Below are 15,639 nucleotides of genomic sequence, written 5' to 3' on the forward strand. Positions count from 1 at the left end.
TAAGAAACATAAGTAGGCTGGAGCTCCTGAAATCATTTGAGTTTCTAAAAGGAACTGGCAACCAGAGACTGAAACCAATTTAGAAAGTATTTGGTGTTGATCCACCCTCTAGGAAGCAAAGGATATCTAACAGTCCTGGTAGTCACAAAAGAGAGGAACTGACACTGGGTAGTCTACAGGAAGAGCAGAACTCATTATCTCCTTATAGAAGCTGAGCAGCTTTGCCTCAAATCACTTCCACACTTTCAGATGGCTTTTGCCAGGAAGTTCTGCCACTCCTATGTTACCAGAAGAAAGATCCTGTAAATTCACCCTCAGTGATATTACAAGTCAACAGGAAAAGAAAAAATAACCCACAACCAAATACTTCAAATCTGATAGTATATTGACCACACATTAATTTAGTGCACTCATGGATTTAGGTTTTCTCTTAACTTAGCAAGTTCATGTTCTCCCGATGCGTATCTGCTGCATAAAATCATAATAATCTGCTTAGGAAGTAGAACAATTTCTAAAAGCAGCCAACCATGGCCCAGAAGTCAGATACAATGTTGAGAGGTTGCATCATGACTATAAAAACATGAAACTATCATACGCTGTAGAACAAGCTGCAAGACAATAGGAAATATTATTTAAACCTCATTCTCTGTTGTCCCTTGACATTTCACACCAGCAGAAGCTAAGACATTCGCGGGTCTCTTTAACGTAGATCTATTGCTGATGGTTCCTGCTCTATCTTTTAGACATAAGCATTTAGTCGGTATGTGAATTCTTGCAGATGTTCCAGTTTAGATGAGAAAGGGATGACAGAACAAGGTATTTTTGAGGAGCAGGCCTATTTATTTAGAAAGGCTGTAGAAATCCTGTCCCTTTACTGCAGCAAGAATCTAAACACCAGCAGATTTTTTTTCTTCTCACAGACTCTAGACCTTTACACACAGTACTGGATCTAAAATATTTTCTCTCAGCTTTTTGCCTGCTATCAGTATTCTTATGTTAGTCTAGTTGCCTCCTACTGTTTTTAAAATCTACCTCTCCTTTACCAGCAAACTAACCTCACAAAGCAAAATTCAAGTGAAGCTTCTCCGCTCTAATGTATATTTACTTTGGAATAGCATGTTCCTGTGTTTTCAGTGAGGGTTTTGACTGTTTCAGCCTCCTGACTGTCAACAAATGTAACCAACTTCCGTGTTGTTCTCAAATACAGCGCAGCTTTCACTACCGGAGATGACAGTGAGGTTTGGCACAAACTAAAACAGACCCCAGGGATGTATGTGCCTTTTGAGGATAGCTAGATTGAAGCATCGTCGTCTTCTGCAACTGGTGTTCTCGCTAAGCTACAGATGGGGACACAGAAAAGCTGACCCAGCCAAAGCAAAAACTTCAAACGGAAAAAACTCCTGGCAGTCCTTGAAAGGTGCAAAGGATTTAAAACAGAGCACAGTCCATTCACAAGAGAAAAGAGTTGATATAGTTGCTATGTTGCTCCTTCTTTATTTCTGGTAAAGCAAAACAATGATGCTTCACTACTGAAATTTCTCGCTCCTTGGAGATATGCATTGGACATAGGGAGAGACTTTCTAAAACATCCCTGATGCATTTGATCTTCGGCCTTTTTGCTGGGGGTGCACACTAAATGCCACTTGGAGATGTGGACATTTTGATGTGCATTTATGTTTGTAAGGTGCTAAACTGAGGCTGGGAAATGAATTACAAAGACAAATAAGCAGTTCCTCCATGTCAGCTTTTCCTTCCACTTCTGCAGACTTTAGGTCAGGTTGCATACAAGAAGAGACAGGTACTTCTGCAAAGACCACTACGTACCTTCTTTGTACCTCCAGGCAACTAAATACTTCTTCTAAATAGCTTCAGGCAATTTCCTTGGCAGAACCTAAGCTTCATGCCCCAAGATGTTATGCTTTGATGCACTGCTCATGTCATCTGTCTTCAGACAATAAAGGGTTGTTCTTACGAGAATTACCAAATATTCAGCCCCTAAGAACAGGAAGGCATGATACAAACCAGTATTTCTGTCATTGAAGGGAGTGTCACCTAACATGCCCATATAAGAATGCAATAGGTTGCTTTTTACTTTTATTTACAGTTTATTCAAGTTAAGAGTCAGCCTTGCTGATTTCACCTGGGAGCACTTGAGAAGTTTCCTGAAGTTCACCAGGGATGAAAAAAAATTACAGAAATGCCTCCAAAATACAAAAATCATGTGAATGTTAAACACTGTTAAGACCATCAGTGCTGCTCTCGTTGTCTGTTAATCTGATTTTTTTTTCACATGAATGCAGTTTCAGTACAAACCTTCTCTTGAGACCAGCATTTCTGCAACAAATAGTTCATCTTTTCCTCTTCTTCAGTTTAATGCCGCTATTAATTTAGAAATATGATGTCTTTTAAATTCCATTGAAACAAGATCATCAGTTAACTAACATTTCAATCATTAGCTTTGGTGGTTTTAGCTTAATGGGCTAATTAAGGGAAATTTAATCAAAATTGAAGATGGAAATGTCACACATCAGTGAAACAGAAAAAAGCCCACAGACAATCTCGTTCCCTTGCCCCCTCCTTTTTTTTCTTTCTGTTTCATCCCTGAAATCAATGAAACAACTCCCTTTGACTTTGGTGGAAGCTGATACTGAAACACCAGAAGCGTATGTTATTGCAATGACTCAGTATAACGCTGGAGGTGACAATGTCTCACTGATATTTTTGCAGAGATCAAAGTGGGGTATGCTGACTGCACATCCAGTACTTCAGATGGCATCTGTACAGCACAGATACTGGTCCACAGTACTGTGTAGACATATTCACTGCAAACACAGACCCTGTGGTGGATGGCCATGAAAGAATATTCCTGAAGGCAATTATACAGGGGCAGCAAAATTAGTGCTGGCAAGTTTGTCATTACTTTGTTGCTTAATAAATCCCAGCAATTTCCTCACATGGAATCCAAACCCTCATCAGGCAAGTCTGTGTTTGTAAGCTAGATTTCTTCATAGGAATGAAAATATGGCTGCTACGAAAGGCTTTAATGGCTTGGATACTAGAAAAATCATTACTTGAGGACTGGTGGAAATTACTTCTTATCTGTCTCTTCTTTTGCCCTACTTCTTGACTCCAGGAGCACAGCTAGGAAAAAGTTTCTTAGATGTATGACAATTGGGAAGTACAAGTTACATCCTGCAGAGTTGAGTGTCAGCTGAGCTGTGAATGCAGTTCATACGAAGGCCTTTTTTTTAAAAAAAATCTGTTTGAGGCAGATGGGAAATGCTGTACCAGGTGGACAAAAAAAACCTAACTCAAATCTCCCCTTTGGGGAACATCAGCTCGGCTGTCTGAAGGATACAAGTTTTACATAAATTAAAAAAACACTCAAGGGTGACTACTGATCAAATATTTCAGAGTCACCTATAAGAAATGGCACCAAGGGCATAACGAACAAGCTTTTTTTGGCCTAACCTGTGAAATTTGAATCCAGGTGAACAGTTCCTTGAAATGTAGGACCAAGCATATTCCAACTCAGTTAAATCTGACAGAAACAGGATAAAATCAAAGTTTTAAATTCTTTACTGTGAGGGCGGTGAGGCACTGGCATAGGTTGCCCAGAGAGGTTGTGGATGCCCCATCCCTGGAAGTGTTCAAGGCCAGGTTGGATGGGGCTTTGAGCAAGTTGGTCTAGTGGAAGGTGTCCCTGCCCATGGCAGGGGGGTTGGAACTAGATGATCTGGGCTGTAATCTTCCCACTCCTCAGGATCTTTGAATCATGGGTTTTATTTCAGTGTGGTCAGTATTTGAGCTTCATCACATCATCCTGGGTTTTCTGTTCAGTTGTCTCTTTTTGCTTACTTATTTCTTTTCTTGGTCCTAACAGAAGACTGGTTCCCCCCAAAATATCTGGGGCTTATTTACAGAGAGAAATATAGAGCTACAAATATGAAAACACATCTATAGTTATGTTGGTATAGCCTCCATAAGGACAAACAGTTTTGCTTAAGTCACCTATCCTTAGGTCTTCACTGCACAGAAATGTTAGCTTTTGGGTGTATTATATCCTCTTCTGTTCAGAGGGAAATAAAAAACATTCTCCTTGGATTGAAGACCTCAGAAAGTTGATTTTGTGCAAATTCTGCAGCTCCCTTCAGTAACAACTCTGAATTCCACCTAAATATTGTCCTTGGCTCATACAGACAGTTCAGGTTTCCATTAGCCAGACTCAGGCAGCTGTCTTCATGTCATTACTTTAGAAAGCCTCATAATCATTTTTTTTTTCTTTTTATTATAAAGATAGGGATTATTAACCAAGATTGAACGTTAATCTCCTCTGTACTCAATCCCCCATGCAGTGACACAATCACAGCATGCCTGTACGTACAGATCCTATTTCATAACTTGTAATGTTTTGCCTCTGATGGAACTGATTTCTCTCTCTACCTAGATAAAATAATTACAGCTGAACCTGCTTGAGACCAAGGTACTTAGGGAACGGAGAAGTTTCAGGTCACTAACGTTATTACACTCAGGTTCCCATTAACTTCTCTGTTACAAATGATGCATTGTTAGCTCACTTCACAAAGGAATACTTACTATTTGGGATAAAAGACATACTTAGGTGGAATGAGATTATTTGGAGAAATATAAGCATGTTAACCAAACTCAGTTACAGCGACAGAATTGCCATGCAGGAAGTTACTTAATAGCTAGTAATAAAGGTTGAGATTAAAAGGTGTTATTAAAGGCAATCATGCAGAATATATACACGTACAAAATCTCTCACAGGTACTCTGCACACACTGTCACCAAAACCCCCCTCTTCAGATGAAGAGAACAGCCATCAGCAGAATAACTGTTTCAGAAGGAGGACAGTAGCAGACATAGTTAATGCTACAGAGCAGAAGAGCAGCGATATGGGCATTAAAGTCTCACTCTTTTTTTAACAAAGTAATGTGGAACCACGTCAGAGCAACACAGGCTAGGCTTGTTGGATGGATATAAGAAGAAAGAATAATGAGATTTGGGTATAGATGCGACCAATTAACATATATGTGGTAATGTGTAGGGAGACATGTGTCTAGCTTGTACGGAGGGTCCCTGTTTCTTCATAGCAGAATGGGAAGAAAGTTCAGGAACAACAGGAGACAAACAGGCCTCTCGGTACAAAATGTTGCCAAGAATGTTCCTTTTCTTTTTCTTCCTTGATGGGAAACCTGATGCCCAGAAAGGAATGTGAGGGAGAGACAGTGGCAATGCAAAAAGAAATTATTAGACAATAAGAGTGCTTAGCCACAGCTCACAGAAATACAGTAAAGTGGTATGACTATGAGACAACTTCTTTTTACTGCAGCAATGAGTGAGAGGTTCCCCAGCTGCTCTGCCTGTCATTGAGGTGACCTCAATGAGCTGCTGAAGGAGCCAGACAGAACAAAGGACCTCACTCCCAAGGACTGAAAGGGAATCCCACTTTGACAGGTGGACAAAAAACTGATGAGCACCAGTGTAGTTCATAAAAATCCAGCAAGCCAGCAAGACTGGAATAGGTAAAGAAACCAGTTTAAAGAAAGAAAGTACAATCATCTCGATGTGAATTTTGACTTGTTGCAACAGAATATCACCTTCTGGGGTAACTTAAATCTGTAGAGTTGCTTTCTTCCTCAGGAAGGTCACATCCATACCTAGCCTTCCAGGTAAGACACATTTTTCTCTTCCAACGTAATAAAATTCCTCAGTCCATGTTCAGGAGAAGGTCATCAGCAAGAAAATAATTTTGAAGCTCTCTGAGCACAATGGGACAAAAAGAAAATTGTTTTTACTTTCTGACTGTGCTGCCCCATTAAAAGGACACAGAGCCTAATCTTGCTATCAGTGACAAGGCAAATGGTGCTGCTACTTACGACTGAAAATTTAGTTTCTAGGGACCTCAAATAAACTTCTCCTCTTACTCCTCCTTCCCCCATCTCGCCACTACTACTTAAGACTGGCTACAAATTTAGACTTTGCAATGCCAAAAAAATAAACTTGAGAAGAAAGGAAGCCAAGAAAACCTTTCTAACCAGTAGACACATTTACATTCCTTTTATATTTCTATACAATCTTCTATCAGAAGACTGTACTGAGGTTGGTCGGGTTCCTACTAATACTTGCCATTTCTGCTTGGTTCCTCTCACGGAAGTTACAGTGAAATCTTTAAAGAAAAGGACAGGTTTAGTAGAGAATATAGGCCTTAAAAGACCAGAGCTAGTCTGGTCTGGGCTGGCTCACGTGGAGTCCACTTCCAGGCAACTCCAGCCAGGTGACAGACAGACCCACAGAACATTTAGTCTACATGCCACTCCACATGGCTGGCCTCAGCTTCACCAAGGGAGCAGAAATGAAGAGAATTAGAAATTGTTTCTTAAAGCATTATTTTTCCAGCCAGGCTTCAGCCTATTAGAGCTGATCCTTTTCCACCTTTTACACTGTGTAGCAAAACGGTTGCTAGGGAGGTTGGTGATAATAAGCATCAGCCTACAGTAAGCTCCAACAAATCACTTTGTACATGTGCTTGTATTTTATCTATGTGATATACCTTAACCATACTGTTAAACTAACAGAATGTCTAATTATTAGCTACACAAATCACTCATCTTCAATTACACCAGGCTTCTGTTTGCTCTTGCTATCTCATTCCCATGACTATATCATTATTAAAATTTAAACTCACATTTACTTACTAACTAAAACCAAATGTACAAAAAAAGCAAGCCCAATCTACCAACGACAACAGAGCTTTCAAGACTCTGTTTCCTACTTGCATTTCTGTGAAGTTAAAAAAGAACAATCCTCAACAGGCTCATTGCTTATCATTGGAAAACAAACAGTAATTTTCCATCAAATAAACCAATTTTACAATAACGCAGTTCTCTACACTACTCTCAACCCAAATATTTTAGCACTGCATTAATGTGTAAATTCCAGTAAGTAAAAATGACCAGTTTTCTAGCTTTCACTAATCTGTGCAGATTATCTGATTTGCAGATAATGTGTCCTTCAGGGAGGTGTACACAGCTCCAGGGGGGCCAAATGAAGCACAACAAGGATTGTCAGTTCATGTTGAGTGTACTCAAGAGGCAAGTTAAAATACAGCACCTTTGGAGACTTTGCCTTTTGCCTCTGGTAGGCACAATCTGTTCATCCAACAGTTCAAGGAGCTCTTGCCCACAACTGGATTTGTTAACTGTAGCTGCTTTGATGACATATCCCTCACCAGGCCCTTTGCCCTTCCTCCCCGAAGCACAGAAGATACTGAGCATTTGGAATTGCGTTACAGCTCTGTTAACCCACACACCACATGAGCCGACTCTCAAGACTGTTTTGCCTGCACCTTCCAGAACAAGGAAGGACTGCTAACTTCGGGAAGATGTAAAAAGCCAGAACTTCAGCCTCTTTTAAGTCCACACAGAAAAGGCAAGACCTCACACAGGGTGAAATTGCAACTGGATGCTTTCCTAAGGATCAAATGGGAGGAAAGAAGGCAATCCTCTTCTCATCACGCTCTTGGAAATGAAGCGTGTGTCCAGGGTTGCCCAGGCTAACGCAGTGCTAGAAATCCAACATCCCTCAGTCTCAGTTTAGCTTCCTTGACATACTCCTCCCTACTTCTGCTCCTGTCAAATCACCTGAAATGTTCTAGCTGTGATTTTATGTCAAAATATAATTTCCCCCAACAGCCTGCGGGATATCAAACATTTAAGAAATGTCTGTTTCTAAAGATAGAGCTGACCTAATTCTTGGAAGTCTTCCTAATGATTCTTTGAAGTGCTATAAGCCAAACATGGAAATTATGGCTAAGCAGCTTTTGAACAAGCATGCTTTTGAGCAATTTTAGAGCATATTATCTTGTTATTAATAACACTTTCTATTCAGCTTCCCAATCACAATGGAACATGCTTTGATTTTGTGTGGAACTGGTACACTGGTGTGCTTTATTCAAGAGCTTTACTTTTGTGAGGCGATTTAAAGTTTCAGCTCCTCCTGTAGGAATATCTGCAATATCATGCTTCTTCTAACACAGACCCTCACAGCTACTGACACAGGAATCAATTAGAAAAAGACAGACACAGCAAGCTTTCAGCAGCACCAGCATTGTGTTCACATCAATTAAATACTTCTTACGGTTCAATAAAACTGTCATTTATGTCCAAAGTATATATACTACAGACTCCCCAGTACGACTTCAGTGTACACTTCCGTAGAGTTCCTTCCTAATTTGTACATCAGTCCAGATTTCCTAAGAAACAAGTTTTGCGATGGTGAGAAAGAAGCTTGCAGTATTTCCATGTCTCACAGTAGACTTCCTTCCCAGGAAGGACTGGTTTCAACTAAATCAATCTTAGAAAAAAAATCATTAAAACAGTGCACTTTCTGTGAATAAATAAGAACAAAAACTTTTCAACAGGCACCAAAACTTAAAAGTTTTCCTTGCTTATGTCTTAACCTCCAACAAACTTTCTTCTCTCGGTGAATCCTGCTGTCTTTCTCTGTAAGTAATGGGGAAGTAAGAGTGTCAGGACCTTATACATAATATTGTCAGAACCATGTTATCAGTTGAATCTGTAATTCCACATGAACCACTGCTAGCGTGGCTTCTAAGATCAAAGTATTCTCTGCCTGACTGTGCAACCAGAGAGAATTTAAAGGCAGGCAATAGTATAAGAGTATAGAATAATTCAGGTACAAAACGTTCCCCTGGCAACATTAGAAAATAAATCACATAAATAATAATGGCAAAATATACCATTCTTCAAAGGAAACACAGCTGAAGGGAATGAAGCAACCAGGCGTTTTTACAAATGGTGCTTCAGCAGTGACTGAACAATAAGCCTAATGCTGATATTTTTTAAATCTTTGACGCACACTTATTAATTATACATTCAGGACCAAAGCGTTGGCAGTGTCCTTGTTGTGTTTGCAGCCTATGTGCATCCCCAAGAGCCAGCAAGATAAAAGACATATTCATACAATGTTTGTTCAAACTTCTTATGAGGCAAACTATCCCTTAATGAAATCCATTATTTCTAGGGCACAGATTTCCAAAAAGACAAAGGACACCAGTGTTCATGACACAGATTGTAGATGCATCTTACAGCCTAAGGGCCAGGGCATCAGGAGGTAAAGCATGTCTGTCTTCTCTATAAACAGCATAAGCCAGAGCACACACAAAAAGTAAACAATGAACAAGAGTATTCCCTTAAAGCTGACTTGTAAGAAACAGCTAAAACAACACTCTAAATAAGCATATGCCTCTAGATTAAGCATATGCTACCAGATAAACCTTTTACGCTTAAAGCCAGAATACAGTCATAACAGAGAGCCCTTTATTAAGCTGAGCCTCCTGCTACAGCTTACACAAAGGTGTTCACATGCACCCTTGTCTGATTTTGCAGCAGGTTCTTCTCCCATCTCTTTCATCCTCAGATCTAGACACATTGAACACTTGGGACTTTGATACCCAGAAAAAAAACAACTATGGAGCTCATATCCAACTCTAGCAAACCACATAAGAGGATCAAACATGCTACATGAAACAGTGTGTGAGGAGAATGATAACTTCCAGTCGATGAAATGGAGACACAGAAGTTTAAGCACCTTGCTGTAAACTACCCATCGACCCAGTTTGTGAGCCAAGACCACCACTCAGGAGTTCTAAAATTGGGTGCTTTGCTCCAACTACTCAGTTATTCTCATTCCCCACCTCTAACAGAAGATACCTCCCGGGGACAAAGCGCTTCCTTTCCCTGACAGAACAACTTCCAGGAGCAATGCTGGCCATTTTTGTTGCCAGGTAGCTAGCAATGAAATGACTGATCACCATGAAGGAGAATGATGAGGAGACTCATACCTATCCAGTATGTCTGGGAGAGGTAAGATCATCCACTGCCATATTCCCAAACCTTCGCTGTTATCTGAATACCAGAATGTCCGGCTCTGTTCTTTTCCTGTCTTGTTCTCGACCAGCACCAGGGATATATTTCCCAGCAAGACACCATGGATGAGCCATGACATTCGTAGCTAGAAGAAAGAGAACATGCGAGATTAAACATCACAAACATTATCCAAAAGTTAACAAAATTCCCAGCTCTTCTTTAATTTCTTTGTTCTCTAATCACTAAAAAGTCAATTCTCCCTCCCCTGTGCTCATGTAATCCCTTTAGAAAAACTCCACAGATGTGGAAGCCTGTAATACTTAGCATATGCTATTTAATATTGGAACTACTGGCCTTTCTTTTTGGTAAAGTTGAGTCCAAAACATCTCTGTTTTAGCTTTCACATTATGTGTCTGTAATTTTAAAGGGATAAGCTAATACCTCCATTATCTGCAGTACAAAGATCCCACTCCTCTAAGATGCCACCTGTGCGATTCAGGTTAAGACTAACAACTTTTTCAGCAATAAACTTTTATATTCTGGCAGCAGCAAAAACACGGGGAGAATAGCTGCAATAAGCAGGCGTCACTAGTAATCACACCCTCATCGCCCAAATACTCTTTTCAAAAATCAGTTTTTCCTTACCTCCTTCAAAGTTTCTACAGACTTTCCAATTCAAGTTCAGTAATAATTAGGTTTTTTATTAATTAAAATACGTTAGGGAACTGGTTTTCTAACATTTTTGTTATGTTTAATGTAATTGAGTCCATTTCTATGCATTTATCCCCGTATATAAAATTATTTCATGTAGTTTTCTCATTTTATGACTTTCTCTCCTACATTGTATAAAAAGAAGAACAATCCCTTCCATATCAGGCTTGTGTCAGAACACATATTATATGAATATAGCCATCTAATTTTCTTGTGAAGAAGAAGAGGAGTTAATTTGTTTTTGATAAAGAGCATAAGTAAAATACACATATATATCACATGCAGGAGCTGGATCTCATGTCAATAAACAGTAGAGGTGAGAATGCTGAAGGAACGAGGTTATTAAAGCTACATTAATGACAGATGTTTTGGATACTAGAAAGTGTTCAGCACAGTATCTAGCATCCATGCATGTTAAAAAATAGCCCCCTGGTTTTTAACACTTCAAAGCCAACACCTAAGTCAGGAGGCTAGGAATTAAATTTGTATTTTACAAAGGAATACCTGATAACATTACTTACTTTCTTGCTTTGATAGCACAGAATATTCATATCCATTTCTCAGCATAAAATGCAACTGCTAGATTTTGCTTGCTGTTCCTATCTCACGGTATACATCTGTCCTTAGCAGCCAAGTCAGATTTAGGGGTCAAAAGGACAGAAGTGTTGCTATTATTCCTAGCTTATGCTCACAGTTTCGGGGTGGATGGAACAAAATTCTGGATACCTATTATATTAAATATCAGTACTGAACTGGGGTAAACAGTGCAGTTCACCCGCCTGTCTCCAAATTTACAAAGACAGCAGTGATTCTGACTACACTGCAAAACTATGTCAGAGACTGAAAAATCTAGATGTGGTTCTTCTCTCTCTCCTGTCCCAAAATCACTGCACTTGCCTGGAATCACTCCTGGGTCTGTTGTACCGCTAGCATGTATTACACAAGCACTGGTAAGATGTACTAACTGATATGCAGGTATGGGTCTGTGAATCCATTTTGTTATATTATTTTGACCAGACATTCAAGATTGATGTGTAAGGTTTTGAGTGGTTCAGCAAACCACCACAGGGGCCTTCTAGACCACAGCACTTCTGGGGACAAGCCACTGCTCAAGTCTGACTACCAGCTCACTCTCACCCCAAATTTGGGAAAGGACTTGTGGAGTCCCATGTCCATTTCCATAACGTCAGACAGTGGAAACCATAGGATGAACTGTGAGGATTTTCACCTTGCAGACACCAGAGAGAAAAAGCAGAGTCGAGCAGGATTGTCAGGAACTGCTTCAGATACAACATGAAGTGATAGCCAGGGAGGCAGCTGAGGAGGGCTGAGTTCATACCCACAAGTTCACCAGAACCAAGACTGGTAGAAGGGGTTATTGACAACTGTTTATGGAGTAGGAGGCTGATGCCTTCAAACTTGGTATCTGCATGGCTACTCCTAACTCTTAGTGCATACATGGTCTTAATGGCAGGTGACAATCAAGATGTAAGAACTTGCTGGGCATTTTCTATTTTCAAGTACCTACGAAATGAGGCTATTAAAATTACAGTGAAAATTGTTGTCCCTTAAATATAATTGGAATAACTTTCAGAGCCACTTAAGTAATTTCCCTTGAGAAAACTGATCAGGACTAAACATTTCTTTTTTTTTTTCCAAATAACTTTGGAATGCCAGTGGACATTTAAAGCACTCAACCTATAGCAGGGAAAGCAACTCCTTTTACTGAGAGTCCACATGTGAAGTGCTTTTAGGGACTCTAATGCCAACTCTACTGTAACGCACTACATTAAATTTCTAATACAGGCAAGTTGGAGCAACTTCACTGTGCCATTTTGACAGTTCAAAATTTGAGAGGTAAAGAAAGCCCCGGAGCTCCTACTACGCACGAGCTTTCAGATACCTCTCTCTTCTGGACACCTGCCAGACAGTAAGAGGCAACATCTACATGGTCAGAAGTGAGAAAAGAGTGAGCCTTTGACAGTTATTAGCGTAACACTAGAGCAAAAGCTGAAGCAATTGATGAATTGGAATGGATGCCTTTGCACACATGTCAGCTGTTTGAAGGAAAGAAGTAGTTGGCATTGGATGTGGGAGATCAGTTCGTTGGCAAAGTGCAATATGCAAACTCTAATGAACTGGCTCTGAGTGAATCGACTGGCACTGTGTCCAAATGGGCATTTTTGGCTGTGATTTCCACGGTTTCTAAGCTTCACAGCAGGGCAGTCCAGGTCTTTTCACACCTGCTGAAGTGAACCAGAGCAGATGATGAGCTGGATACCACAGTAAAGACTTCCGAATGGGGCTGGCATTCATTCTACAGAATACGGCATCAATGATGGCAGATGGTACTACATACACGATGCGTCCTGTAAGTAGTACAGTGGCACATTTGGAAAAATCTGAATCTGGGCTGTTGGTGGCATACCTCTAACATTATGTATCAAACATCTCCCTCTGTGTTAAACCAGCAGCAAAACATTCAGAAGCTAGAAACATCACTGAGAAATTAATTAAGCATTGCAGGTAGACATTGGCTCAATGGCACCTTGCTTTCCAGCTTTAGAACCCACCATAGCTGGTGATTAGCTGTTCATATGCAAACCCACTGACTCAGTAAATGAAACGCTCTAAACTGATTTGGGGAAAATTAAAGGGAGAGAGAGCCCATGGTAAACACACAGCATATTGAGGCAAAACTTGGGTCAGATGGCCACATGCACTGTAGTGCAAACACCATCTGGAAAGATGCCTTCTGAGAATCCCCTTAGCCTCCAGGTTTGTGGAATTTCTGAACCGACAAACAGGAGATTCAATTCATCCAAGCAAGAACAAAAAACTAATCCTTATCAATATAAACAGGGCTTGGCAGGTTTAACAAGGAGGTGAAGAAAAACAAGGAGGGTAGATTTTCTAGCACAACCTGCATAATTTCAAGACCACCTGAGAAACAAGACTTGCATTTTACTCCCGTATGCACAAAAGAAATAAAATACTGAGAACCTTCTGGGGTGAAGTTTGAGCCTCCTTACACCTGTGAGTCTACTTTAATGGCTAGAAACATTCCAGCATGAACTAGTGCTTAGACGTCTGACTGAGTACCAATGACAAACACTCACAGTAGCATAAATAAAGCATTCCTCAGTGGCACTCCAGAGAGTTATTGTTTCTTTTTCCTCCCTTTCTGAGTGGCAATGCCCCTCACTATTAGTATTATGGTCCTACCTGGCAGGAAAAGCTACTTGTCAGTCTTTAGCACAAGTAACAAAAGAAAGAGGAAAAGATGAACATACTTCAAACCAGGCTTGGAGTAAGGTATTTTTAAGAAGACGGAGATGAGCCTACAGGCATCCTGCTCCCAAGGAACTGCACTAGGTGGATCCCACTGGTGGCTATCTTGTTACTCAAACCCCAACTCTGCATCACAGGCTTACATCTTGTGAGACAGCACATTACTTAGTAGTTCTCATGCCCCCAAATCCTTGGCCCCTACCTACAATACTTGTCAAAGGAATTGCTCAAAATCTTCCTGACCAGGAACTGCAGATTCTTGAAATACAGACATTTATTTTTCTGAAAAACATAACTCTTGTCTGGGGTCTTCTTCACTGGATTGGAAACAGTAGAAGTTGTTTTTCGATGTGAATGCACTGACCCAGTAAATGTAAGTCAGGCATTAAAGAAGCCTGGAAAACACCTCATCATTGAATAGAAACTGAAGCTGCAAGTTGGAATACGGTTTACACGGAATTAGACAATAGCTGCAGACACCTTTGCCAAGTCTCAGTAAGTTTTGTACATGAATATGAACTATGTTTGAGGCGTGAAGTTTATCACATTGGCAATATTGTTTTTCTTACTAGAAATGAGAAATGGTTGCACAAAACAGTACAAGCAAAGACATCTATTAGGACTGTTCAGCAATTTAGACTTGAACTCTTATGAGTAAGGAAGATAACCAAAAGGTCTTGTTCCTGTTTTTTTGGCCGGATCAACAAGTGTGCGTGATCAGTCTCTCTTGTAGTCTGCTGGCACTTCTGCTTTTGCTTAGGACTCAGATGTGCAAGCAAAAACCTTATGGAAATGATAAAATGATGATTAACTGATCTGATCATGTAGCTTTAAAATATCTAGGCAGGCAAGAGAAGCTTGTATTTTATATGAACAGATTCTCATACTATTTATTCTCAAATTATTTCTTACTTATGCTTTCTTTCATAAAATCAAGGACCTAATAAAAGCACCTTCATTTCAGGAAACAAACAAACATAAAAAAAAAAAAGACGACAACAAAAGAGAAAGAAAGAGTTCATAATTTTGCTGCCAGTGTACTGTGGAGTGACCAGGCCTTCAAGAAATTTCAGATATTATAGATCCTCCAGTTCAATGACACAGAAGCCAGGTAGCAAAGGAAGCAAGAAAAGATAAAGACAGATAACAGTGAATAAGCTGTACAGATTTTAAAACCAACACTTTAAAATTAAAAAAAGGATGCTAACAACATTCTGCAAAATAAAGCACATGAAAGGCTGTGCTAGAGGCATATCTGTGTTGCATTTTTCATGCTCATAAATGTTCTGAGTCAATGTTATTACCATGTACCCTTCAAAGTTATTTAAAGCTCAAGGAATAGAGGAGGAATAGAGGAAAAGAGACATGCTCTGCAGGTGTCAGCATAGGGCTCAGAATGCACTCAAGGAATGATTTATATTATTGATTTACATGCTTTAAAAAAAATACAACACTTCTGCATAGAAAAGAGAAGTGAATTAATAACCACAGAGGATGAAAACATCTTTATAAACCTGAATGAGAGGGCAAACTTCAACTATACTGTTTTACATCAACATATTATATTTATTTTCTAGAGAGAATAAGTCTACACTCAAAAAGTAATTTCAGGCTTAAAAGAAGTCTGGCTCAGTTTGGTACTTACTTACATAACATAATGGTGGCTTTCAAGAAATAGCTAGCTGAAATGTCAAAATAGCATCAGAAAAAGATTTTCATTATTTTA

General features: G+C 39.8%; 1 protein-coding gene across 1 annotated transcript in view; it reads right to left on the bottom strand.

The window, feature by feature from the left end:
* ALK (ALK receptor tyrosine kinase) overlaps positions 1-15,639 on the bottom strand; it is a 233,086-nt gene that overhangs the window by 47,089 nt on the left and 170,358 nt on the right. Inside the window, exon 8 of the mRNA XM_075042474.1 lies at positions 9,887-10,056. Within this exon, the coding sequence (XP_074898575.1) occupies positions 9,887-10,056 (170 nt within the window). The remainder of the gene's footprint in view (positions 1-9,886; positions 10,057-15,639) is intronic.

The sequence above is a fragment of the Buteo buteo genome, chromosome 12, assembly GCF_964188355.1.
Source record: "Buteo buteo chromosome 12, bButBut1.hap1.1, whole genome shotgun sequence".
Taxonomy (NCBI): domain Eukaryota; kingdom Metazoa; phylum Chordata; class Aves; order Accipitriformes; family Accipitridae; genus Buteo; species Buteo buteo.